General features: G+C 46.1%; 2 protein-coding genes across 4 annotated transcripts; one reads left to right on the top strand and one right to left on the bottom strand.

The window, feature by feature from the left end:
• The first annotated feature begins 1,907 nt into the window (after nucleotides 1-1,907).
• Nucleotides 1,908-15,012, top strand: SSB (Sjogren syndrome antigen B). Its single transcript, XM_019553731.1, has 12 exons — nucleotides 1,908-2,012; nucleotides 6,597-6,671; nucleotides 7,898-8,001; nucleotides 8,146-8,320; nucleotides 8,815-8,922; nucleotides 9,035-9,135; nucleotides 9,394-9,465; nucleotides 9,560-9,602; nucleotides 11,985-12,125; nucleotides 13,017-13,203; nucleotides 13,376-13,510; nucleotides 14,555-15,012. The coding sequence occupies exons 2-12, from the start codon at nucleotides 6,606-6,608 to the stop codon at nucleotides 14,650-14,652; spliced, it is 1,230 nt and encodes a 409-aa protein (XP_019409276.1). The 5' UTR covers nucleotides 1,908-2,012; nucleotides 6,597-6,605; the 3' UTR covers nucleotides 14,653-15,012.
• Nucleotides 3,220-26,881, bottom strand: METTL5 (methyltransferase like 5). 3 transcript variants are annotated; one of them, XR_002104447.1, is made up of 9 exons: nucleotides 25,923-26,016; nucleotides 25,154-25,276; nucleotides 23,510-23,624; nucleotides 22,735-22,916; nucleotides 22,138-22,220; nucleotides 21,684-21,735; nucleotides 18,184-18,233; nucleotides 5,238-5,307; nucleotides 3,220-3,385 (listed from the first exon to the last, which is right to left on the bottom strand). XR_002104447.1 is itself a non-coding variant. In XM_019553733.1 (8 exons), exons 2-8 carry the CDS (start codon nucleotides 25,260-25,262, stop codon nucleotides 14,711-14,713), a joined length of 639 nt encoding a protein of 212 aa, XP_019409278.1. In that variant the 5' UTR covers nucleotides 25,263-25,276; nucleotides 26,745-26,881; the 3' UTR covers nucleotides 14,653-14,710. The 3 variants fall into 3 exon arrangements, 2 of the variants coding, with proteins under 2 accessions (XP_019409278.1, XP_019409277.1); XM_019553733.1 differs by lacking the exons at nucleotides 3,220-3,385; nucleotides 5,238-5,307; nucleotides 25,923-26,016 and adding exons at nucleotides 14,653-14,758; nucleotides 26,745-26,881; XM_019553732.1 differs by lacking the exons at nucleotides 3,220-3,385; nucleotides 5,238-5,307 and adding an exon at nucleotides 14,653-14,758 and having other exon boundaries at nucleotides 25,923-26,015.
• Between the last annotated feature and the right edge of the window lie 177 nt (nucleotides 26,882-27,058).

The raw sequence follows: 27,058 nt of genomic DNA, 5'->3' as shown, positions 1-27,058 counted from the left end.
GCTGTGCACAGCACATGCTGGTCTGGCCCTGTGTACTGGCTCCAGCATGTAGTCCTGATCTGGCCTGCAGACTGGCCTAGTGACCCTCATCTAGTCCACAGGGATGGATGAATTTGACACCCCTGCTCTCTACTTTGTGTATTAAATTAAAACTACCAAATGCATTTGGTTAATTTGCTCCAAAACTGGCTGAAAGCCTTTGCGACAAAATTGTGATTAAAAAGGTAGACAGTAAACCTGTGTTCAGATTCCTCTTACTTTGTTTTTTCTGTTCATATTACTATTTGGTAGTCTTCATTCAGAGTTTGGACGAGAGTGTGCAGATAAGTTTCTCTTCCAAGCCGCGCACCAAAATGATGCAAATGGCCATCAACATTGCATTGCATTGCATAACGGAGAAATCAAGTGTATGCCAAGTGGACAAGGTAAAGACGCTATGTTTTTCTTTCAATTACTGCCATTTCAGGTGCTACCTTAAACAACAGTAGATACAAGTTTCAAACAGAGCACCTGAATTTGACAACATCCATTAATATTTATTGTAATGCCCCAATGCAAGCTAAGTGAGCTGTTTAGCAACTAGAAATCATCCAGTCTTTTTCAATTAGGAAAAAAGGAAGTCATGTTTTGCTACATTGGATTTGAACTCCATTTACTCTGCCCATGTTGGCAAGAATGAAAGCTAATGTTGGAAGAGCTGTGTTTACCATAGAAAATTAGGGTTGTAAGGGACCTCAGGAGCTCATCTAGTCCAAGCCCCTGCTCAAAACAGGAACAGCCCCAAATAGATCATCTCAGCCATAGGCAATGCATAGCGGGGGGCATGTGCCCCCTCGAGATTGGCTCTTGCTGGCTGGAGAGTGGGGACGCTGAGTGAAGCGCTGGTTGGTGCCCCCCTGAGATCGGTGCCAGCTGGCACCAAGAAGTGACAATGGCATGGCAATTGGCTGCCGGGGGACCCCCAGACTCTGGGGATAGCAGTTGCCCATGATCCCAGCCAGGGCTTTGTCCAGCCTTAAAAACCTCCAAGGATGGAGACTCCACCACCTCACTGAGTAACTTGTTTCAGTGCTCCATCACCCACCCAGTGAAAGAGGGAGTTTTTCCTAATATCCAACCTAAACTTCCCTTGCTGCAACTTGACTTCAGCTTTAGATTAGGTAACAATTGTTCCCGTTAGTCTCTGCGGCCACTTGAGCGTTCTCCCTGACTTGAGCTGTAGACAGTAGACAAGCAAAAGACTCCTCCGTGTTGCTACCAGTTTTTAACAATAGTTGCTGTTAGCTCCCTTCTCCAAGGAAGCACACTGAAATCGGAGGAGCTGGGGCTGCTTTATGCTGAGAGGTTTGCTAATGAGTAATGACATTTAAAGCAACAAACAGCCAGTACTTTACTCCTTACTCATCCCAGGGGGGGAGGGAGGCTGTATGTGCCTTTTTTCTTTTTTTTAACTAAACAGGCCCGGCGCTCTAATCTACCGATGCGTTCATGTCACTCCCTGCGCAGGGAGACGAATAGAAAAGAGGATGAAACGCAACTCGAAGAACAGCTTTAACGCGACGTAACGTTTCCGCGCGTTTCAGACATAGATACTCGACCAGAAACACCCACTCAGCTCCGTGCCGCTGCGTGTAGCGGCGGGACCGCTTTCGCCCCGCACCTCGCCTAGTGCCACCGAGATCGCCTTTCCCTGCCCCCGGCCAGGCTGCCCGCACGCGGCGGGGGCGGAGCGGCCGGGAGGAGCCGCCCCCTGCGGGCGGGCGGGCCCCCGCCTCGGCCCCTTCCCGAGTCCTCGCCAGCGCCGCGAGAAGGGCCGGGACCAGGTCGAGTCCTCCCGCGAGCGCCCCAGCACCAGGGACCGAGGCCGGGCCAAGCCGCGCCCCGGAAGCGGCGCCGACCCACGTGAGGCAGGCGGGCGGGACCCGCCGCGGAGGCTGCTGGGCTGTCCGGCGCCGACTGCGGCCTTCAAAGGTGGAAGGTGCTGGACGCCCACAGAGCGCGACGTGCGACAGGTTTGTGCCCGCGGCCCGGGGTGCGGCGCTTTCCCCGCGCGGCGGTGGGCGGCTTCCGCCTCGCTGCGCCCACGTGGCTCCGGGCCGGGCCCGGGGGAGCAGACTCTCAGGCCGTCTTTCGGCGCACATGGCGGCCCGGCAGTGCTGCCACCTGCCCGCGGTTGGGGCGCTGCGGAGGGGCCCTCGGTCCTTCGTTCCGGCCGCGCTGTGCGGGGACGTGCGAGCCGCGGGGGGAGAACCGGGCCTGCGCGGCCGGACCCTCTGGCGGTCCTTCTGCCTTGGCTGCGGGCACCTCACGGAGCTGAGGCGCCGCAGTGCGCGGGCCGGGCTGGGCAGGGAGCCGTGGGCCTCTGCTGGGCCAGTCGGATCCCAGCTCCCCTGGGAACCTGCAGCGTGAACAGCTTGAGACGGGCTCACCCACCATGGCCGCTCCTGCCCACGGGGAGACCAGACTGGGGCACAGGGCCTAGCCCCAGCACGTGTGGGGGGGGCGGGTCGCAGGGCCTCAGAGCCCAATCCTGGCACCTAGTACTGGACAGCAGCTGCGCAGGGCCTATGCTAGTGTGCGGACCAGCCTGTGCCACTCGCTTGGCCTATAGGGCCAGAGCTTGGAGCATCCCTGGCCTAAGATATGAATTGGCATTGAAACAGAGGGACAGCTCACAGCAGTGTTCAACAAGTGCTGTTTTGTTTAAAGCTGCATCATTTCAGTTATTTCAAATCTTTCCCGTTCTGAAATGTAACAAACAAAAAATGGCATTTAACAAACACAAATTGCTCGTGCGCAATACTCACTTGAGCCTCAAACCGTTGCTTATAATTGTTTGCCAAGTGATCATTTCCCTGACTAAGACTTCCTGCTAAGATGGGGCAACAACTCCCCCTTTGGGTAACAGAGCTGAACAGGCTCAATTTCTAGATCAACAGTTCATGCTGAATGGATGAGCCCAAGTGGAGCAGGCATGGGACTTGTTCAGAAACCCTTAGCTTTTGGTAAAGCTGTGACCTATAATTGGGTGGTTCAAGGCAACTTGCTGTGGCTACTGCAGCATGTGTACTGTGAGTCTGAGCTCTTGTTTTGCAGGTTTCAGAGACTCCCATATGTTTCCCCACTCTTGCCTGTATTCCACAGGGGGAAAACTTACTCTGAGATTAACACTTTAGAGCAATACTTTTTTCCAGCTCCTTCGGAAGTACAGTGAAAGGAGTGAGCATTCTCCAAACCAGAAGGAAGTTAGGGTGGTCATTTTTTTTCAATAGCAATGTGGCCTATTGAAAGCAGGTCACTGGGTCACTTGTTCTTGAGGTTCCTGGTATGTGCCCTGCCTTTATGAGCTGTTAACACTCAGAATGTTATAATCTCTTAATGCTGTCTGAAGAAATTGAGTGTTAAGAAGGTACAGGGTATTAGGGGAGAGGGGTCTGTAATTATGGATTAGGGGCAGGTGGACTACTTGAGAGATAAGGTGGCCAGGAGATTGAGGATTAGGGTTGGGATAGGTGGTATGAATCGATAGTTAGCAGCATTTTTAGAATGTAGGCAGAAATGAACTAGTTCATGTTCACCAACCGTTGACCCAAGGACCTAGCCATTCCTGCTTTCCTCTGCTGCTAGTACAGGCACTTGTCACAGCCCCACCAGCTTCCATTCCTCTTGTGCTTAGCCTAAGATCAGGATGCTAGTGGTCCTCAGAGTCTGACCTGTGGTACACTTTCTAATGGAAGGCTGCAAAGATCTGCTTGGATTGGAAGTAAACCCTCAGCATGTTTGCAAGTGGTGAAACTGGGCCAGGTGTGCAGGCTGCTGCACAGATTAATGAACTGCCACACAGCAAGAAACAATAGTGTAATGGGTGTATGACCGCAGCAGCCATCTGGAGCGTGGGGAGGATTTGTGTGAACATAGCCACTGTCACAATGGCATCTGACCATGTCTCTGCCATTGGTGCTGCTGCTCTCCAGGGTGTGGAGTCGGCTTGCTGTTCCTCTGGCAAGAATGCAGGGCTTTATTTTACTTCTCAAATCCTTCTTGGCTTAATAGTGTTCTGGTGGGCCACTGGGATTGCCCAGGCAGACCACATGTTGTACGGTGTACCAAGGTGTCAAGGGGGAGGCTGGAATATTTTGGCCTATTGGTCTCATACTGATGCTTGCCCTTTTACTGAGAAGGGAGGACCAGATTATCTTAGCTGGCAGAGGGCTAGAAGGTAGTGCAGGCAAGCCATTCTGTTGTACGGTAGTTATTGCTAAGGAGCTGGAGCAGAGAGAGGAAGAAGGGAGCTGGGCTGTAGTTCATGGGGATCTTTTAAAATCAAAGAGAACCTCCAGGGTGGTGATTCCACAATTTCTCTAGGTAGCTTGTTCTAATACTTCACCACCCTTATACTCAGAAAGCTTCCTTTGATCTCCAGCTGAAATCTACTCTGCTTCAGTTGAAGTCCAGAAGGCATGAACTGAAGCTTAAATGGCACTTGGCTAGAAATAGTGAGAATGCCAGCTACAAGTTCACACAGTTTGTGACATACCAATTCCCCTGCTCTTAATTCAGTCAGTGTGGCCACTCTTTACTTGAGGAAAGCTGGTTTGAGTTTAGTCCTATGGTAATTTGTACTACTGGGCTTTGGCTGCCTTACAAAGCTGTGGGAGTTGCCTACTATATCACATCAATCCTAGTTAGTTTAATCTTTCTCTCTTTAAAGTGTTGGTGAAAGACACCTAAATTTAAGTTCATGTCTTCTGAGAGAGCAGTTACTTCAGTTTAAAGTACCACTGTGCCCATAGGTCAGTAATTTGAACTGATGAGAGTTGGGCTAAAGCAGGGATGGGCAATTACTTTGGGCAGAGGGCCGCTTACTGAGTTTTGGCAAGCCATTGAGGGCCTCATGACGGACAGCCAGGGGCAGATAAATATTAATTTTCTAAATTTTTGGGGGGCCCATGGGCTGGATAGAATGGCCTGGCAGACTGCATCCGGCCCATAGGCTGTGTTTTGCCCGCCCTTGGGCTAAAGGCAAAACTAGAGCCATTATTCAAGCTAAGACTGTACGGTAAAGATAAACCCTCTTCTGGAGGCAGCATCAGAAGAAGCTGAGGCATTTTACAAATGGCTGTGCTGCTCTGAAAAGAGGATCAGAAGCAAAGCACCCAGTTCCTTCCCTTCCCCTTAACCTCTCCCTGCGAAGAAAAAAAAGAGGGAGGGGGTTAGGGACTGGAAATTAAATATACCTTGAAATTTATATTCTTGAGGAAGACTGCAGTTTAACCCTCTGTTTGGTTTTGACTATCAGACAAGTCACTGAAATAGCAAATAAAATAGATGGAACCAGAAATCTCCAAGGAGATAAACCTGACTGTTTAGCAACAGTTATGTCATCAAAGGTATACCTACGTACAAATGAAATACAGTCACTTGGAATTGGGTACCTAAATATCTTTTGAGAGTCTGGGCCCAAGCATCTTGGGTACTGTGGCAAAAAGTTGAATTACTTTGCTTATTTAGGCTTAGTCTAGTCTACAGAACATTTGCTGGCCTAGTTATGTAAGCTTTAGGGTGAAATGATCACTTCCCATCACTGTAGGCATATTGGCAACCACTGGTGTAGTTATGCTGACAAATGTTTTATGGCTTAGGTCAGGTGTGCTCAGCTTCATGGATCCATGTCATCAAGCCCACAGGGTCTGAAAATTTGGCAGTGGGAGGGAACAGGATGTTGATAGTGATAATTGCTGCTCCTCTGCTGTCCAATTTCTGGACCAGTGGGGAGATTTGCAGGGCAGTTGGGGTGATCCTACGCACTGGATGAGTGGCATGGGGTAGGACCATGGACCAGGTTGGCCCCTGCACACCCAATCTGGCCCAGGGGGCTTAAATGGTTGAGTACCACTGGTTTAGGTTAAGTTGTACAGGGAATCGGTAGCTATGCTGACAAATCCTGTCGCTATTTGCTGCATCTCTGCCCATTATTCTCAACCTCTTCAGACTTGAGGCAACCCTGGGAAAATGCCAGCTGCTTTCACTTTTCCAAGCACAGGAAAATAACAGCAATTCTTTTGCAAAAAATTGTGCTCATAACATGTTAGAAAGTTTTTAGCACTTTAACACTGTGGATTCCTATTTGAAAACTCTGGGGGTTTTTTTGTGAATCATATTTGCATACCGAACTGTGTTAACATTGCATGGCACCCCACAGCACCCTCGAAAGAATTTCAAGGCACTCCAGGGTGCCATGGTGCTCTGGCTGAGAATCACTACTTTATGCTAAAGGACTTTGACATAATTGCCAGTATAGCTTCAATGGCAGTGGCTCTGTAGACAAACCCTCAGAATGTTATGCTGCATATTGGCTTATCGATACATTTTAAATATAAGTCTTAATTTTCTATCTTGCATGCTAACTAAATCCTAATTAAGGTTCTGGCTTGTAACTTAAATGTATAGATAAAGAATGTCAGTTCTGTAGTTTTTAGATCTGGCTATTGCCCAAAATGGAAGATTTTTATTTGAATTTTTAGGGCTAGGAAATGCAGCAAATGACAACAGAGCATTGATTTCTTACTATCAACTTTTTCCCCCCTTAAATACAGATTGTGAAAATGGCCGAAAATGGAGATGGTGAAAATATGTCTGTCCTAGAAAGAAAAATCTGTCAGCAAATTGAGGTATGTTCATTTTGATTTTGGATATCAAATCAGTTTGTCTTTAAGCTACACTAATGGGGATTTAGTTGGATTGTCTAAACAGATGTTAGCTAGCTACTGTTTAGACCCAAATCTTTTAAATTGGTTGTAGATATGCTAGTCTCAGGTCCAGGTCTGATCTGAAGTATCCTAACCTTAAATGATATTGTGTATTTAAATGGGAAGCTGACTTTCAAAGATGGCTGTAACAAATCATACACTTTGAATTATCAGCAACTTATCTATATCTTTTAACTTTTTAAAATTCTACTTTAGGTACAAATTGGCAAATTTTAGGTAGTATTAAAATAAACAATGTTAAATTTTTGTATTGCAAATCCAGATGTTATTGCACATGCATGCAAATAGGGAGGTGCATTTAATGTTAAACCTGTCTTGGCTTTTGAAGGGAAATTCCTATTCAGTGCATTCATACTTTTCAAATATTATCATTCTACTTAATTTGCTGTCTTACACGTCAGTTCTGCTTTATTACTAATAATTCAATATTAAAGTATTGCGTCTATTTTAAATTGTCTTTATATCATTCAACTTGAAAAACTTGAAAGTGTAGCTTATTTTTATGTAGTAGTAGAAATTTTTTGTACTTCTTAAATTCTGCCTCCCACACCCATGTTAATTACTTTTATTTGACTAAGTAGAGTGTACAATGCAAGGAGTGGGGGGTGGCTGGGGAAGAAGTGCAGTCACTGAAATAAATTCTAACTGAAATGAAATCTAATGCAGGGGGCAGCAACCATGCTGCTGTGGACAAGAGCTTGCAGCCCAGTTCCCTCCTGTATCGTTCTTACTGGATTTTCTTGTGCATTAAAAATATGAAATATCATGAAGATGAGCATTATGCATGATCAGAAGTCTTATCTACTAAACCAAGCTGTAGACTATTTTTTGTAGCGACTGCAGCTCTATTTGCTACTGTTTACTAAATGAGATTAATAATCTGCAGTTAGCTTTGAAAAGTATAGATAATTTTCATGTTAAGATGGGCACTGTAAAAGACATCTTCATAACTGCAGGATTTCTAATTCCGTTATTTAGGTATTTCTATCTGTATCATGAGCTCTGCTATGAGTCTTGATTATTGCAGTGAACTAACTATGCATGCAAGTATTCATTAAATTAATATAAATGAAGCTACTTATTAACCGAGTAGTCTTTTTTAAAGATATAACTGATTTATTTTGCAGTACTATTTTGGTGACCACAATCTACCAAGAGACAAGTTCCTAAAGGAGCAGATCAAGCAAGACGATGGCTGGGTTCCTTTAGAAATAATGATTAAATTCAACAGGTAAAAAACAGATAACCTGAAGATAGCTATCTTGTCTGAATGTTGGGGTTCTCAGTGTGCTTGTACAATTCCATCTCTATTGTTGAGTGATAGAGGGAAATAATATATATGGGTCTGGCATGCCTTTGTCCTCTCTTTCCACAGGTTAAGCCATCTCTCGAAAGATTTTGGTGTTATACTGGAAGCATTAAGGAAATCCAAGGCTGGACTTATGGAAATAAGTGAAGACAAAACTAAAATCAGGAGATCTCCAAACAAACCCCTCCCTGAAGTGAATGACCAGTACAAAAATGAAATTAAAAATAGATCTCTATATATTGTAAGTAAACTTTTGTACTCACCTGTATAAGTTTCAGTTTATTGCTTAAAATGCTTTAACTTGAGTGAAATTGATCCTCACTTTATTTCCATATAAAACTGGGTTTAGAACAAGGATGGGCAACCCCTGGCATGTGTGCCAGAACATAATATGCAAAAACATTTTGCTTGGCATACGCGCCTTGGAGCAGATGGTGAGGAAGAGGCTGGGGCTGTGCTGCCACAAGGACTGGGGCCCTTACAGCTCCCCTGCCATTTGCCCCTGGCACACCAACACCTTTATAAGTCAAGGTTGCTGGTGATTTTGGCAGCAAAAATGTTGCTGACCCCTGGTTTAAAATAAAGTGCTCTTTTTCCACCCCTCCTTTCTTAAGCAACTGACTTGTCTTTTGGTCACAATACAGGAACTGCAATAAGTATTTCTCTAGAGTTTAGTTGAAGTGTCATGGCATATGTGTTTTGGATTATGATTTGAAATTCACTGTTATTTTGCAGAAAGGTTTTCCAACAGATTCTACACTAGATGATATCAAAGAATGGCTTGAAGAAAAAGGCCCAGTAGAGAGTATTCAGATGAGGAGAACACTGCAGAAAGCCTTTAAGGTAGCTATTCCTTATAAAGCCTGGTGCTCAGTCATCTGTGAACATTGGGGAGCTACTAGAAAACATCTAATCTATCAATTTGATTCTTGATATCCACCTTTCTTTTTTATAGGGATCTATATTTGCAGTTTTTGATAGTGTTGACTCTGCTAAGAAGTTCATAGAGATCCCAAACCAAAAATACAAAGACACGGAGCTAATAGTGCTTTTCAAGTAAGTCCATCTAACTGATGTTTGCTCAGGTATTTATTCTGGCACTAAATATGATTTGAGTTGGGGAATTTAAGCGTTGCTGCCTTACACAGATTTCAAATATTGATTGTGTTTTTTAGGCTTAGCAGTTCCTTTGGATTGGAGCATCCCTAATTTTAAGATGTGAACCCAGCCATTCCTTGGCTACTGCAGTCTTCCTTTTAAGTTGCTTTAATTACATTAGAGTTCTATTTTAACTTGATTTTTTCCCTATTGAAGGGAGGATTACTTTTTAAAGAAGAATGAAGAGAGGAGACAACATAAAGTGGAGGCTAAAGCAAAAGCCAAACAGTAAGTTAGTCTTAGTTTGGAAACTGAGGAACCTTAAGTTGATCATTTAGTTGCACTCTAAACAAGTTTGATCTGATCTGATCTTACTTCACAGGGAGAAAGAAGTAAAACAGAAACAAGCAGAAGATGCTGAGATGGTGTGTATCTTTTGAATGTTCTACAAGCATAAAAATAATTACAATACAAATAAGTAGTATACTCTATCATAGGTAATAAGGATACAAAAGCCCATCCTGTCATATCTGACTCGGCCCATACCAAAGCACCTGATGCTAAACTTATGTAGCTATGTTCTAATTAGAGGTGGTGCTAAATTTAAACATCCAAATAAGAGTAACTTGTCTCCTTTATCAAACTTTACTTTTTCACAAAAATGGGTTTTTGTCTGGAAAACAGACCTTACGATGACAGGCTGAGAGCTACAGGACACTTCAGCCTAGAAAAGCGCAGGCTCAGGGGCGATCTGATGGCCACCCATAAGTTTATCAGGGGTGTCCACCAGGATCTGGGGGAATGTTTATTCACCAGAGTGCCCCAAGGGATGACAATGTCAAACTGTCGTAAACTCCTGCAAGACCATTTCAGGCTGGACATAAGGAAGAATTTCTTTACTGTCCAAACCCCCCAAGGTCTGGAATATCCTGCCATCGGAGGTGGTTCAAGCACCTACTTTGAATGCCTTCAAGAGAAATTTGGATGTTTATCTTGCTGGGATCCTATGACCCCAGCTGACTTCCTGCCCCTGGGGCAGATGGCTGGACTCGATCTTCCGAGGTCCCTTCCAGCTCTAATATCTATGAAACAATTTAAAATATCGACTCAATTTTTATCACAATGTATTGATACACATACCTGATTGTCTGATGCTAAGTAACTCTAAAGCAGGGGTAGGCCACCTTTTTTGGCCGGGGTGCCAAAACCCCCCACAACGCCTACCTTGGAAGGTGCTGGAGTGCCGGCATGCCAGAAAAACAAAAAGAGGGCGGTGCGTACATGGCGGGATGCCCTGCTTGTGCCCTTGCTCCCACCCAAAGCCCCTTCCCACCAGCCCAGGCTCTGTGGCTATCAGCAGCTACCCAGTACCTGGGCCAGCTGCAAACGACTGCTGCCTCCCTGCCCTGGCCCTTGGCTCTGGGGAGGCAGCAGGTGTTGGCGATGCTCCCTGCTGTGCTGCTGCTTCTGCAGAGCAGGGTTGGAACTCTGTGCAGCAGGGCACAGTGGGGGATGCAGAAAGCTGCCTGCTGCTCTGAGCTCCCTGCTGCCCTGCCCACACTTCCCCTGCAAGCAGGGGCAGCAGCAAGGGGTACAACCCTGTGTGCTGCCCACGCTGCTTCTGTGCACATGGGAAGTATGACCTGGCAGCATGGAGCTTGCAGCAGCAGGCAGCTTTCCTGTGCGGCCCCTCTGCTGCTGCAGGTTGCACGTGCTGCAGTCCTGGCCCTGCTGCCCCTGCCTGCAGAGGAAGTGTGGCCAGGGCAGTGGGGAGCTTGCAGCGGCAGGCAGCTTTCTGTGCCCTCTGCTGTGCTAGGTTCCAATGCTGCACTGCAGAAGTGGCAGCTGTGACGGCAGCACAGCAAGGAGCATTGCCAGCACCCGCTGCCTCCCTGGGGCTGGCATGGGGAGGCAGCAGCTGTTTGCAGCCGGCTCAGGTTCTGGGTCGCTGCTGATAGCCATGGAGCCTGGGCTGCTTGCAGCAGGGCTTTCATCCTCCCAGCCTGCTGCTGGGAGCAGTCCGGGCTCCGTGGCTATCAGCAGTTATACAGAGTCTGGGCTGGCTGCAGCCGGGAGGCTACAAACAGCTATTGCCCTCCAGGCCCCAGTTGTTTCTGGGCTCCAGAAAGGTAGCAGGTGCTGGCACTACGCCCACTGGGGCCAGGGCGGGGAGGCAGCAGCTGTTTTTGCAGCCGCCTGGCTGCAGCTGGCCCCAGCTCTGGGGTGGCTGCTGCCAGCCATGGTAGCTGGGTTGCTCCCAGCAGGGCTTGCAGCCTTCCAGCCACCTGCTGGCAGCAGCTACCCAGAGCTGAGGCTGAAGCCGGCTGCAGCCGGGAGGCTGCAAACAGCTGCTGCCTCCCCATCCTGGCCCAAATGCATGCTGAGGAAAGTGGCCTTGTGTGCCATGCTTGGCATGTGTGCCAGGGGTCACAAAAAGGATTAAATTGTATTGGGTTTTGTTCTCCAAGGCTAGCTGCTGGATTAGAAGTTGATGACTATCTCTTCTTTTCTGCATTTCCCTCACTTTTTCTTTCTGGATAGTTGGGTCCCTGAACTTATGCAACATTTTCCTGGTATGGGAAAGGCTGGCAGCTACTGCAAAACAGTACAAGACTCGTAAAAACTCAACTTCAAAAAAGGTCTAGGGTTGCAATGAATTTGGCCTTTTGACAATATTTCTAGATTCACCTAAGATAGTTAATGGAACAACTTAAGGTTATGGGCAGACTTAAGATATGCTTTGTGATGTAATTAAAATAGATTTCCCCTTCCTTCTCATAGTTACCTCCTTCATTTCTTGCATTTAGAAATCTCTGGAAGAAAACACTGGATACTTGCTGAAATTTTCTGGTGACCTAGATGATCAAACTTGCAGAGAAGATCTTCATACAGTTTTTTCTGATCATGGAGAAATTAAATGGATAGACTTTGTCAGAGGAGCAAAGGAGGTCAGTAAAGTAATACAGAATTGTGGTGGGCAGGAACAACAAGTGTAATGATGGAAACAATATTAGATTAAGTACCCAATGGCCATGTCTACATGAGACGCTTACTGCGCAGTAGCATCATAGGGCACTAACCATGACCCCATGCTGCTGCACAGCTAGCGTCATCCAGATGCCAGTTACTGCACAGTCATTTAGTACTTGGCTATGCAAGTACTAAACGACTGAGCAGTAACAACTGTGCAGTCAGCGCCTCATGTAGACAGCCAATGTGTCTTGAATTCCTTTATTGCCAATGTGTTACGTTCCGTCAGCAACTTATCCAGATAAACTCAGTAGTACTTGAGAGCAACCAGTTTTGTTCCATTACTTTTGTAAATAAAGGGTTTTCCTTATTATTATTATTATTATTATTATTATTATTATTATTATTATTATTATTATTATTTTTTTTTTTTTTTAAGTGGGAGAAGTTCTCTCTAAATATTTTTGTAGATCCACATAGCATAGTCTGGAGGAATATGCATAAATTAAAAGTAAGTAAAGCTCTTGTATAATTAAGAGAGGGGGAGAAAAGAATTCATATGTGGTATAAACCATACTTGTGCTGTTTCAGTCTGGTGCAGGATCAGCACAGAGTATCCTGCTTACACCTTCAGCTAGTGCTAGTGCTTTACTCACCAAGGGTGAAGTAGCTGTGCTGGTAGAGTAGAAACTGTGTTGCTGCGGAGGGGGTTTGAGAATGTTCACACTAAAGGTTTACAGGTGGAACTGGTTCTGCATTTAGAAATCTCTGGAAGAAAAGACTGGATACTTGCTGAAATTTTCTGGTGACCTAGATGATCAAACTTGCAGAGAAGATCTAAACTGAAGCATGCAAACTTTCTGTTTTAGGGTATTATTCTATTTAAAGGTAATGCAAAAGAAGTCCTGGATAAAGCCACGGAAGCGAATGATGGGAACTTACAGCTGCGTAAGAAGGATGTAAAATGGCAGGTGCTAGAAGGAGATACTGAGAGAGAAGCTTTGAAAAAAATCATGGAGGGCCAGCAAGAATCATTAAACAAATGGAAAACAAAAGGTGACTTTTCTGGCTGATGTGGCTATGCTGTGAATTGGCTTTCTTGGCAACTATAGATTTAGGCAACATTATTTTCTTTCTTTTTTCCTTCCCCAAATGGCAAATGCACAGAAATGCATGAATTGCTACTTAGTGACTCAAGTGTTCTGAACTTGTCTGTATGTCATAACAGGTCGCAAATTTAAAGGTAAAGGAAGAGGAGGGAAGACAGCCCAAGGTGCACAGAACAAAGGGAAAGTGCAGTTCCAGGGTAAGAAGACAAAATTTGAGAGCGAGGATGAAGAGAGTGACAGTAATACAGAAACAGGTAAGATACTTCATGCCTGGGAGAAATAGTTCAAAACTTCCTACCAGGGTGCAGAGCTGTATTTACAGAGAATCTGATTTTTGAATTGCCTAAGAACAAAGTAGTCAAGTTCTAACTAATGAAAAAAACCGACAACTGTTCACATGCTTTGGGTTGTTTTGTCTTGGTCATGTTTCTTGCATGATACCTGTTGGAAACAAAGGATTAAGCTGGTATAAAGAACTTAGCCAGCCAAAACAGGGCTGACCATTAACAGGGCACTCCAAAGAAATTTGTACTAAGGGATACTGAAGATTGCTATCATAGGGAATAGCAAAAGGTGGTGCCAAATTAGACTGATTTTTGCCTAAATTACAACTTGCTGGTCACGTGACTGCTGCTTATACTGTGTTCTGTGCCAGTTTAGATGTGCTGTGCTCTCTTCTAACATTTTACAGCCCCTATGCCCACTTCACACTTTCTCCTCCCACTACATAGTTTTTTTTTTCTCTAGCTGAATAAACTTTCACACCTCCCTGCATGGATTTATGCATTCTGAGGACTTATTTCCAAGACTAGATGTCTCAAAGACTAGAAGCATTGTCATAAATGTGTCTAAAGCAGGGGTGCAAATTTGCCCCTCTGTGGGCTGGATATGGACTGCAGCTGTGATGGCGTGAGTAGTAGTAGCTGCAAGGGTTAACACTGCAGCAGTCACTCACCCTCTAACTGCTGACATGTCTCCAGTGGGGGCTCTGTTCTGTACCCAGAATTTTGAGGGCTAGTCCTACCCCTGAATTCCTGGTCTCTTTGAGATCTCTGGAGGCTGGATCCAGCTTGTAAGGTTTGACACCTTGTTTTAGACAATCATTCACTGTTAAAACAGGTACTGGATCATCTAGAATTGTTCTAGTATTTAGTGGCAAAGCATTAAGTGAAGAAGGCTTGTACTTGCAGTAGCCTGAAGGACTGTACATCTTCAGCTGGGTAGGAATTGTGTTGAAAGTATCAAACAAAGGTCTTTCTATCTAGTTCCTTAGTGTCTGTGTATATGAACACTTACAGGGCCAGGAAGTCCCAAAAAAAGACCACTAGAAGAGACTGAAAAAGAAGAACCTCCATCAAAACAACTGAAAACAGAGAATGGAGCCGAAGAACAGTAATATAAAAAGCATTGTTTTTATTACTCCATTTTAAATAGGTTTTAAGCCATTCCTCGGTTCAGAACTTTTCAAAAGAAAATCTAACAAAATCCACTTCAATGTCAACCTGCAATGAAAGGAAAGGTTTCTGTGTGTTTTGTTTGTTTGTTTTTCTTTTTTTATGTATTTTCAGACGCATGATTATTCTGACATGCCAGTCAGGATTTTTTAAAAATGTTTTGTTCATACTGTCGGAGCCTCTCAACATTTCTGGCACTTTTGATTTAAAATGTAAATGGAGGTTCTATCCTTGAACCAGACTTTGTAATTTTGAAGTTGTATTAAATAAGTCACCAATAAACTTCAGCATTTAAGTTGGTACTTAACAGTTGGTGATTTTTAAACTTATGCAGATTTCTGTCCCAACTAACGTATGTGATTAGAAGGCTGACCATTTGACTTGGTGATTGAGGATAGCTTCAACAGAATAAAATTCCTGTAGCCTCTCTCTACAGGGGAGAGGTAAGAACTGATCAAACAGCCTGTTTAAGCTATAGTTGTAGGTGACTGGGCCTTTATCACTTATTCATCCAAGCCTTGTACTTTTTTTCTTTCTGTACAACAACTGCAAAATACCAGGCACCAACACAAGCGCTCTTAAATTAGGTCCTCATCTTGTTAATGACTAATAACCACCTATTCACCCTTTCTGGTATCTATTTTGTTCCTCTTGATTCCATTCAAAATGTTGGTCTAACCTAGGAGTAAGGAAAATATGGCCCAGATCAGACTTGCCGCAGGATTTTATTCAGCCTGTGGTGGGTCCCTTGGTTGTGTCTGGCCCAGGCAGTGGGAAACCCAGGCTGTGACGTTTGCAGCTGGTCCCACTGCCCCCGAAGTGTGCAGTAGTTTGGGGTACCACAGCAGCTGGACTTCCCGCTCCTGTGGCAGTCTCTGCTGCCACCAGGCCCAGCCCTACTGTCCAGGAGCCAGATGGAGCAGGTGGGCAGGGTCTCTATGGAGGCTGGCCCAGGACCTCAGTGGGCAAAGCATGCTCAGCCAGGCAGATGAGATGGGACCGTGGGTGGACAGGGAGTGGCATCTAGAAATGGGACAAGTGACTGGGGCTGGGATCAGGATTGTGGGTCAGTGAGAGTTTGGGTACAGGGCCATGATTTGCTGCCTGCATGTCCCTGTAATGGGTGCTGGTTTTGTGGCAGGGGCATGCAGGGAGTGGATTGCAGCTCTTGCCCCAGGCCCTGGCCCCAAGCTGTCATAGCCCTGCGTTCCTGATACCGGCCCTGCCTGCCCACAGCCCCATCCCATCTGCCTGACTGAGTGTGTCCTGCTTGCATAGGCACCAGGTTGATCTCCATAGAGACCACAGGATTGTGGGGTGGTGACAGCACAGGACTTGAGACAGAGCCACAATCTGTTCTCAGACACCCATTTCACAGGCAGGTGTGGGGAAGTAGACGGTACACTCCAAGCCCTGGCCTCACATTGTCATGGCCCTGCAATCCTGGTCGTGACCCCACCTGCCTGTCCTGTTGCTGGATGCCACACTACACCTGCCCATGGCCTCATCCCATCCACCTGGCAGAGTGTGGGCAGAGCCACTTGCAGAGTTTTGATGAGCTGGGGTGAGGGGGGAGAAACGCAACAAACTGCTGACCCAGCCTGTGACGGTTCACCAAAACTCCTTAAGTGGCCCTCTGGCCCCAATAATTGCCTAGCCTTGGTCTAACCAGATTTTTGCTCCCCAAGGTCTACTTCCATACCTTTCACCATACAAAACAAACTTTAGTTCCATACTCTTTTTATACATCCTTCCCATTGCTGCTTCTAGTACATCTTCTGCTTTTCCTACAAGCAGTTTGGTTTTGTTCATCCTTGTGCTTGAGTGTGAAAGACTTTCAGATTAGTCAAAGCCATTATCCTGCTGTAAAATCCTGCCTCATTCTGAAGTCCTCTTTAAAAATTTGAATTAAATAGGGCAAGATTTCAACTTGGCCTCCTGCTACAGGTTAAAAAAAATTTTGGTCTTTGCCAAATTTTAACGTGCATCAAACACAATCAGTTATTGAGTGATAAACATGTACCTGGCTATTTGTACCCACTTTCAGCACTGACTTCAGACTAAAGTGAGACACCTCAAGTACTGAGTAATACTCTACAGTATTCCAAAATAATTATTGTTATTAAGTATCACCTAGGTCTTGCTGCCATAAAGCAGAATATAGCAAGCCTGATGCTGATAACAACAAACAGACTAAGCTGAATATAACTACAGTTCACTATAGGGCAATTATTTGGGGTGGAGGGCTGCTTACCTGGTTTTGGCAAGCTGTCGAGGGCTGCATGTGTAGCCTTGCCCCTTGGTCACCATCTTGAGACCGATGTCCCACAGCCAGCACCAGTGGAGCCCAGAGTGGGGTGCAGGCTGGGAGGGGTCTGTGGAGCCGGCTGGGCTGCACCAGCAGGGAGAGGGGGGAGCTGGCCTGGTTCCATAGAGCCCCCGCCAGCCAGGACCCTGTACCCTTGCCACCCTGCTCTGGGCTCTGCTGCTGCTAGCCCCAAGACACTGGTCTAGACCCCACGCTCCTGCTCACTCCCAGTGCTCCCAGCCCCTCAGTACAAGTGGGGGGGCAGCGTGCAGCCTTGACCCCCTGCTCTGCGGCAGGTAATGAGCTGGTGCTGAGTGTGGGGGAAAAAGTGGTCCCTTGCCTGCCCAGTGGCTGGCGCTCCCTGCTGAAGCCACTTGCAGCCCACTCAGGGCTGTCCTAAGTAGGAACAGACAGTCCCAAGTGGGCTGTGAGCAGCTGCAACACCGGGTGCCAGCCACAGGGCAGGCAAGGGGCCATTCTCCCATGCTCAGCACCACCTTGTAACCCACCCTGGCAGCCAACCTGAGCCCCGCACCAGCAGTGGGATCGCCTGTTACAAGCTGGTGCTGAGTGGAGGAAAAGCAACCCTTCACCTGCCCCATGGCCAGCGCTGCCTCTGCCTGCTCAGGACAGCCCTGCGTGGGCTGCAAGTGGCTGCAGCAGGGAGTGCAAGCCATGGGGCAGGGGAGGAGCCACTTTTCCCCAGGCTCCCTCCTTGCCCTTCCCCTCAACCCCTTACCTCAGTTTCTGGCACTGTGCATTCATATGGTCTCAGGCCAGAAGCCCCTGTTGGGGCTTCTGGCTGGGCAGGCCCTGCTGTTTCAGGAGCTTGCCAGGCTTCCCCTGGGTCCTATTGCCCCTGGTTTCTGACACTTTTGACAGGAAACAGGGACAAATCAATATTAAACTTCTAAATTTTTAGGGGGCCTGTGGGCTGGACAGAATGGCCTTGCAGGCTGTATTTTGCCCACCCCTGCTATAGGGCTTAACACAGTGGGACTAGAGCCTCGAGGGACTGGGCTTAACACAGTGGGACTAGAGCCTCGAGGGACTCCTGCAAAATAGAAAATATATTTTAAGGTAAAGTCCAAACTGGCTACATCTAAGACTATGGATTGTATTTAAAGTATTTGTCTAATACAGGCAAAAAGGGAAAAACACTTACCGATTTCTTCTTATGAAACTTGTATGATGCTGGTAAATCATATCTAAGTTCTGTGAATAGCAGAAAGAACAACTGTCGCACCATGGCAACTTGGGTACTTTTCCTCAATGCAGATACAACTCACTAGCCATACTATATCATCTATACTCCTTTATATTTAAACCACTTTATTGCTGTCAACCACTTGATTAGAACAAATTGATAGATGTACACAATGCATCTGAGCTAACTTATGACAACGCAGTACTATTATAATACACATACTGCTTTGTCTTGTTATATTTGCACCTAAGAGGAAGCTACTTAACAGATAATTTACTTGGCACTCGATTACTGCAAAAAGTACTATAGCAGGGTGGGCAATTATTTTGGCTGGAGGGTTTTGTGAGCTGTGAGGGCCACAAGAGTAGCTGTCTGGTTGCCATCTTGGGATCAAAAGTCCCTCCCCTTGCCCCTGAGAGGAGTATTTTTGGGAAAAGATGTTTGCCACCTTGGAACTGGGAAAAAACCAAATCATATACTAAAACCCAAATATCTATTTTAACCTTTTATTTAAAAAAATATTGTTGTCCTTATTTACATGCATTTGCATAGTGTATACAGAGATGATCACAAAATAGATCAAAATAAAGTATACTGTGTGGGGTGTGGTTGGGTGGCTGCATCTATGTGTGGGATTTGTGGGGGTGTGATTGTGCGTGGGGGGGGATTGTGGGGGGTGTGCGCCCTGGGGTGATAGACTTCCCTGTGATAGCAGATGGGCCTGCTGAGCCATAGGGCTGTGGCTGCTGCTGGCAGCGGTTTGTAGCAACTGTGGCCCTAGTTACTGGAGCCATCTCTGTTTTCCAGGGCCCGGGCCTGCCATGTTCCCTGCCATTGCTATGGAAGTCAGGGGACTCCTGTGGCAGTGGTAGCTGCAGGGTCCAGGCTGGGGGATGCGGTATACATGAGCTCCTGGAGCTGCTGCCTCCAAGCCCAAGGATTAGCTTGGCTTGCTGTGTGAGGGAGAAGGGATGGTTGCTAAGCAGCTGGCCTAGGAGAGGCCACATGCACGTAAGCAAGCCAGCCCCCTGAGATGCTCAGCACCCTTCCCCACCAGCCCATAGCCTGTCTCCTACTGCCCACAGCCCCAGCCCCAGCCCCAACCCTGGCTTGCCCTGAGCCGCAACTACTGCAGACTCACCCCAGCCAAAGCAGACCAGCTGGAACCCGTGCACACAGCCCTGACTCCAGCCTGCCCAGCGTCTGCTCCGCATTGCCCGCCTATGCTGAGCAGTGGCAGCAGCTGGGTAGAAGCTATTGCTGGCACAGGGGAAAAGCAGCCCCTCCCCCAAACCACTGCTCGGCTGTTTGTGCTGCAGCTGCCCAGAGCCCTCACTTGGGCTGCTCTGCAGCTTCTCTCTGCTGCTGTCGCTGATGCCTTCTGGCTGCCCCGTGGGGCAGCAGTGCAAACCAGTCTATTAGCAAGGCAGCCTGGGTGTGGGCTCTGGGTGGCTGCAGCAAGAACTGCCTGACCATGGTGAGGGGGAGGGGTCCTTTTTCTGCTGAGCCAACAGCAGTTTCTGCCCAGCCACTGCTGCTGTTCAGCATGAACTGGGCTGTGCCCAGGGGTCCCCGTCAGTACCACAGGACAGTGGCAGCTGGGAGGAGATGCTGCCACCTGGGCTGCTTAGAAAGGCAGTACAGCTGTGGAGCCACCCTCAGCCTCCTTGCATGTTCAAGGGGTAGCATGTGCCACAGGCTGGATGGCACTTGGAGAGTCTCTGTCTTGCCCAGAGTCCGGCTTGGCCCATGGGCTGGATCTGGTCTGTGGGCCGTATTTTGCCCTCCCCTGTATGATAGTATATTATGCTTTTTAAGGCTTATGAATAAGAAGGCCATAAGGAAATATGGGACATTGCCTCCCCTGGTCCAAGTCAGTAGTGCTGCTGTAGTCCTGCTGGACTGTGCCATGCCCCCCTGCAATTCTGGGACTTCTGTTTTAATTTGCACAGACAAAAGTGACAACTTTTGCTTGATTTAGTCACAGAAAGCAGTTTACAGCCATGACCAAACACAAATGCTCGGCTGCAAACAGCTTAAAATGACCAGTCAGGTGAAAATCTTGAACCCTCGTTGCATGAGGGGTCAGATGAAGACATGTTAAAACAGTGTCCTTCTGTAAGTGTCTGTGTTGCATGCCAGCTTCAAGCTGTTTCCAGAATGGGAGAGGGAAAAGCAGGCAGAGGGAGTTTGTTTTGGAGGTTTTCAGCCCATGCTGGAGGGTGGACTGGGTGTACTAGTCCCTCAAGATGACTGGGTACCTCTAGAATGAGCTCCCTCTGCTCTCTTTTCCCTCTCCCACTTTGAAATGGGGACAGGCTAGAAGAGAGGGGAAACTGGCTACATGCTCCCAGCCAGCATTCTGCTCCCCCCTGGAACCAACAGTGAACTTCTGTTTGCTCAGAGGAATCACTGTAACTCAGAACACTTCCTTTAAGGTGTTCTCAGTTACAGCAAGGAGATGCGCTTCTGTCTGCACCCCTAGTGACAGTAATTCAATGCTTCAGTTTTGCTTTAGAGGTCTGTTTCCTTTCTGGAAGAGAAAACTGCTTGTATAAAGGGCAAGACTGAATTAATACAACTCTGAGATTTTTGTAAAGCAAATGGTGGAGAGAGCTTGGGTTTGGTACAACTTTGCCTCTCACAAGTGTGTGCTGAGGACAAAGCTAAAAAAAACAAACCCAACAACCCTTTATATTTTGTTAACCTCTTGCTTGGTGGTGGGGAAGGTAAAATGTAATCCAAACAATCTGTCAATTAAAAAATATATTCATCTTTAGTCTCAACATTTTAAACTTTTGAGATGTGATCTTGTGGCCGCCTACAAATTAAGGGGATGCAACAAGGGATCGGAGATGCTCTGTTTACCAGGGAACCTCTTGGGGTAACAAGGAACAATGGTCACAAACTGACAGAGAACAGATTTAGACAAGATATCAGGAAAAACTTCTTCATGGTAAGGGTGGCCAAAATTTGGAATGGGCTTCCAAGGGAGGTGGTGCTCTCCCCTACCTTGAGGGTCTTTAAGAGAAGGCTGGATAGGCATCTGGCTGGGGTCATCTGGCCCCAGCACTCTTTCCTGCCTAGGCAGTGGTCAGACTTGATGATCTGTTGAGGTCCCTTCCGACCCTAGCATCTATGAACTATAGTTGTACACAGTAACTCCCAACCTTTTTTTGCTGTGACCCTAAATCTGGGTTGCGACCCCTGCCCCTGCTGCTGATTTACTCATGCCTAGTGGTGCCAACAGAGCCTGGGCTGGGCTGAGATCACCGGGGGCAGTGGTGGCAAGAGCCGTGCAGACTGTGTGCCAGGAAAGCCCTGCAGGCAGGAGGGGCAGACCCCCTGCGACTGATTTGGGTTGTGGCTCGAAGTTGGGAGCCACTGGTTTTAACCTGTTCCTGAAGGCTATTAACCACAAACAAACTGCATTTGTTAGAAGCGGAAGATAGTCTTACCAGCTAGAACTTCCATCTTCACTTTCCATTCATCTGCTTTCTTTTGAACGTGCTGCAACAAAAGTTTTGTGGACTCTTTTAGAACTGTTAAAACATTAACTTTGATGCTTGGGGGAAAAAATTCACTCCTGTACATGAGCTGAAGCATACAGCAATGCAGCAGTCAGAGTTGGTATTTCAAGGGCAGTGTTCTTTGAAACTATAATTTATCTGTTGCTCCCATTAAGAATGATAGCTTAAGTAATCTGAAGTTCTGTATTCAAAGTATGGATGGGAGGGGGTGTATTTCCCTGATTTTTTAAGCTGCAACAAATCTACCCATTCAAAATATGCAGTGGTATCCACCATGGGCATAGAAGTCTTTTAAGTTTGCACAGTTTCTGTAAAACTAAATGTAGATTTAAATACCACTTGTGTCTAGTTTCTGCTTAACTTGCTGAAACTGGGAACTTACTTGCCGTGTTGAAGTTTTGTGTAAGGAATATACAGCTGTTCTTGCCATTTGCAAAGCTACTTTCAAAAAAACCATATCCATCCCTGCAAAAAAGGACCCAAATTAGTTATGATTCTTTTAATAAGCCTCAGTTTAACTTTGCTTTTCAAATACTCACATAGGAAATCAGTAGCTATGCTTTCTGTCACTTAAGTTTAGAACTGTACTTTTCTTAAGAGAGGAAAAAAACAAAAAGCAAGGGCACTGAAACATGGAATTAGATAAAAAGTCTTTAAATGCAATGTTGAAGAGTAAGGTATTGAAGAAGGAAGGGTGGTAGTTAGGACAGGTGCAAATAAGATTTAATAGTACAACTAACTATTCAAAGTCAACTGTGTTAAAACAAATGCTGGACATTTGAAGAGATCTAACTTGAACAAGGAACTTTTAGTTCGGTGTTACAACCACATCAGAAAACAAAGCAAATCTTTAAAGATATTTTCTGAAAATAGAAGTGTTGCCATTTCAGGTTACTCAGTAGATGAAAATGTTTATTCAATTATAGTATATTTATCTTCAGAAATGACTGCAAATATTGTTTATTTTCTGATCACTAACCTTTATTGTGCTTGGTTCCAAAGGGAGGATTCATAATTACTGTGTCAAATGTTTTTGACATTCTGTCAGGTAAAGAACACACATTGCATTGAATCACATCAATATTTGTGAGCTCAAATTCTTCAGCATTTCTACTAAATATTTCCAGGGCATTTGTGTCCACATCAAACCCCACACACAACCTATAAAATGGAAAACATTAGTCAGGAACAAACAGCTACAACATTTTTCTGTCTTTGCCTTGGGACAGTGGGGCAGGGGGACATTAATTTGTTTTTCCAATGTACACTGTTGTATGGTGTGGGACTTCTGTGTGTGTTTGTTTTATTTTGGCTTAAAGTAGAGTTATGAGGGAGAGCTGTTGGGACAGAATTTGTTCCGTTAGTTTTAGTATGAGGTGGTGAAGCAAAGGTATGTACTAAAAGTAGATTACTAATAGAAGAAGAATATGATGAGCAAAGCTTTTTATTTTCCTAAAAATTTCTTGAAGTATGTTAATAACAAATTTTAAGTTTGTGTTGTTTATCTTATGAGAGAACACTTACAAAAACATGTACAAGTTTCCATTAAATAAGTATGTTTCAAATACAGTGCAACTAGTCTTATCACTTGTCATTATTTGCATGCTTGCAGGCTGGCTAGCTGTAGGAAAATGTCTGGTGATGCATCTATTTTTAGTTAAGTGCAGTCCAGTATTGTCATGTTCTAATCTTATCTTTCATTTGATTCTATACGTGGAAAGAAGCAAACATAATTTTGAGCGTGAATCACCTACCCTGCTCCTAATGTTGCACTTCCAATGCTGAGCACGCCGCAACCACACCCTAGATCGGCAACCACTTTGTTTTCAATATCGTCAAAAGTGTTGTGAATTGTGTAGAGCATACATGCTGGAAAACAACAGATTAGAGGATGACAGCAATGGAACCTATTTATCTGAGTCAATACATAAACAATTCCTTCTGCCTTTCAAAAAAAACTTTGAATGCCATGTTGCTGCTTTTAGTGAACATAATGTTTGTTCGCACAGGAACATGACACCTAGCGATCACACTGCTACTATCCTTTTTTTGTGTATGGAAATAAAAATATAAAGATAAGGACTTCAGATCATTGCTCTAATGGGTAGTTTTCATGCAAAGCAATCACTCTGATTGCAGGAGGAATATACAGGGAATTGTGATTGAACTATCAGTATTAATACTATCTCTGACTAATTATATAAAATGCTTTTACTGAAGGACTAAGACAGAGCTGTATTTACACTTTTTCTTGATGTATACAAACATTTCCACTACATACTAACACTCCCTTTAGGACTGAAAAAGGACCATGCACTAATTAGACATAATGTAACCACTGTTCACTAATTTTAGGCCCACCCTGATCTAAGCTTTTCCACCTCAGTAATGTTATTTTCCTTGTTACTTGGAGTTTTATACCTCTAATACAGTGATTCTCAACCAGGGTCATGTGTTACCCTAAGGTGCCTCAAGAGCCATTCAAGGGTGTTGCGGGGCATCACCATACAATGTTAGCGCTGTTAGGTGTGCAAATGTGATTCACAAGATAAAAACAGAGATCTGCATAAGAATTAACTGTGCTAAAAACGTTTCCCCTGTTGTGGGCTTTGTGCTCTCTGAGACAGAAAAACTGCTCTATTATTTTTCCCCAATGAAAAAACATGCAAAAACTAAGGGTGTAGGTTGTAGCCGCGTTGGTCTAAGGACATAGGCAGACAAGGTTCTTTGCATTAATCTGATATCTTTTATTAGACCAACTCAAATAGTTGGAAAACAAGCTTGCTTAATAACTGTTTTCAAATTATTTAAGTTGGTCTAATAAAAGATATCAGATTCACCCAAAGAACCTTGTCTGTGAAAAACTAAGCATTTTTGAAGGGTGCTTCAAACCTAAAAAGGTTGCAAGCTACTGCTCTATAATATGATTTAGTTCAAGATTTCTTTAGAAATGTTACGATTAAGGGCTCCTACTGCTTTATGCTAATTATGCAGACCATTAAAAAGTAGACAGTGGGGCCAAAAAGCCTCTATGCCCTTCAGTATTTCACAACTTGTAACCAGGGTTTGTGATAATACAGACAGCAAAATAGTGCGTGTGCTGTCCACGTAAATGAATTATACCTATTTATATGCAGATAGGTGAAATACACGGTGTTAAACTTTAAATCTTAAAGAACTGTATAAGAAAATAGGTATTTTCAACAAAATCTAGTAAACGACTAGACCATACCCCTTGCCATGCACAATCTCTGAACAGTTCCTGGCAACAATACAAAAGCTTCTATGAGTATTATTGCACCAAAAAAAATCTAGAAACAAGAAACACTTTTTAAAAAAAAGCTATAAATGATTAGAACGGAGTGTGAATTAATGCCAGCATTATATATTATCTCTACCTGCAATATGTGGCCTTGTTGGATACTGTTCAAGTAGTAACTTTGGATTCTCAAAAACATCAACTTGTTGAAGACGGCTTTCCAGTTCTTTAAGCTTTAACTTCTTCATGTTTGTCTTTTCAACTAAAAAAACAGTTTAACATTGTGAACCTGTATCTGATTATGTTCTTTTATTATAAAATATAAAGTTTAAAACTATCTTCAAAAAGTATACTTATGCCACATCTCCTTTTCAAATGCCTTCTATCAGAAGCTTTTGTAGTTGACACAAGAAAGCCCACTTTGGTGAGATGCTAAGCACCCTCACTACTAATTCACTTCAAGGGGAGCTGGACATGTATGGTGTCTTTTGGGAAAGATCCTGCAGTGGAGTTTATGCTTTGAAAAAAAATATGTTCACCAGATACAAGAAGGTAGTGAATTCCAGATCCATCACTTCATGATCCTTGAACCAAGGTTTTTACATACTGTGAGGATTCGCTGGTAATCACTCACTCTGATAAAATCTCTTCTGATCTTTTCATTTTAGATACAGTTGTAATGGGGAGTGTATAAGTATCCCAATACCTCACATTCTGTAATGTCTTTTTCTCTGTGAAGTAGGGAAAAGCTATAACTCCCCATCTCTAAAACAGGGATTAAGGCAGAAGGAGATTAAAGGTCATATCTAAAATCTAAGAACACAAGAGGAACGCCAGCCTGTAACCTAGCTGGCCAGGGGTTCTGCTCCCTGCTCCCAGAAGTACTGTGTGTGAGGGATGTTGGTTACTTTTCATCCAGTGACTGCTTAATCTCAGTGTACTAGGAGCAGGGGCTGGAACTGATCTCGCAGCTGTAGACCCCAACCCTTAAGCTGCAATGCTGAGTTCCTTCTTGTGTTCCTTTCCACACAGTAAGGAACCCGCCATTCCTTTCCGCACAGTAACATGCCCTCAGCAGGAGGGGTGGAGTGTTTCCAGGCTCCGCAAGATGGTAGCCTAGTGGCTAGGGCCCCCTTCTCCACCTGTGACATCTGGGTTTCAGCCTCCTCAGGCTGAGGCAGGCATAGAAAGCAAGGCTCCCTCCCACCTCCCTGGCACGTGCCAAGTGGGGCCTGATCACCATCATCATCTCCCCCCCCCCCAAGGTATTTTCAAATAAACCAGGAGCTCCCCTCAGTCGTGGGCACTGCTCCCCTGCAAGGAGCCCTTTCTGCCGCCTGAGTCGGTGCCTCAGCCGCGGACGATGGCGAGCTGTATTGTCAGCCACCCCCAAAGCTCGACACGGGCTGCCCCCCCGGCCCCGGTGGGCACGCGGCTGGGGGCCTCAGCCCTTCGCCTCCCCCGGCCCTACCTCGGTGCAGCAGCCTAAGCGCTCCCCTCCCCGCAGAGCAACCGCATATCTCGTCCCCTCGCCGCCGGCAGCGGAGCCCGGCGCTGGTGGTTCCCCCGCGCCTCCCGCCCCTGTTGCTCGGGACAGGCCGAAGGGACCGGAGCCAGGGGCGCAGCGGCCCCACCGCCGGGACCGGCTCCCCTCGCCTCGCGCCTGCCCTGGGCAGCCCCCGGGTTTCCCTTTCCGCCGCCCCCCGGGGGCCCCGGGCCTCGAGACTCACTCGGGTTTCCTCTGGGCCGGGCCGCACCGCCCTGCCCACACCGACCTCGCGGTGCAAACCCAGCCGAAGCAGGAGCCCCTCGGCGGGGCTTTCACCTGCCCAGCGCGGCTTGCAGCAAGGGCGCTTGCACCCTTGGCCCCGGCCCCGGCCCCGGCCCCGGCCGACGTGCGACGCCCAGACACAAACGGGATTTTACATTCCCAACGCCTAGCAGCGCCTCCCCGGAGCGGCCACGAGCGCCCTGCACAGGTCCCCCCCGGCTGGGGCAGCCCCTAGCCCGGGCCGGAGCGGGGCGGGGAGCGGGGGCGTGTGCG

This window comes from Crocodylus porosus, unplaced genomic scaffold (assembly GCF_001723895.1).
Source record: "Crocodylus porosus isolate Cpor-Errol unplaced genomic scaffold, CroPor_comp1, whole genome shotgun sequence".
NCBI lineage: Eukaryota > Metazoa > Chordata > Crocodylia > Crocodylidae > Crocodylus > Crocodylus porosus.
This window is presented reverse-complemented; position numbering and strand designations above follow the sequence as displayed.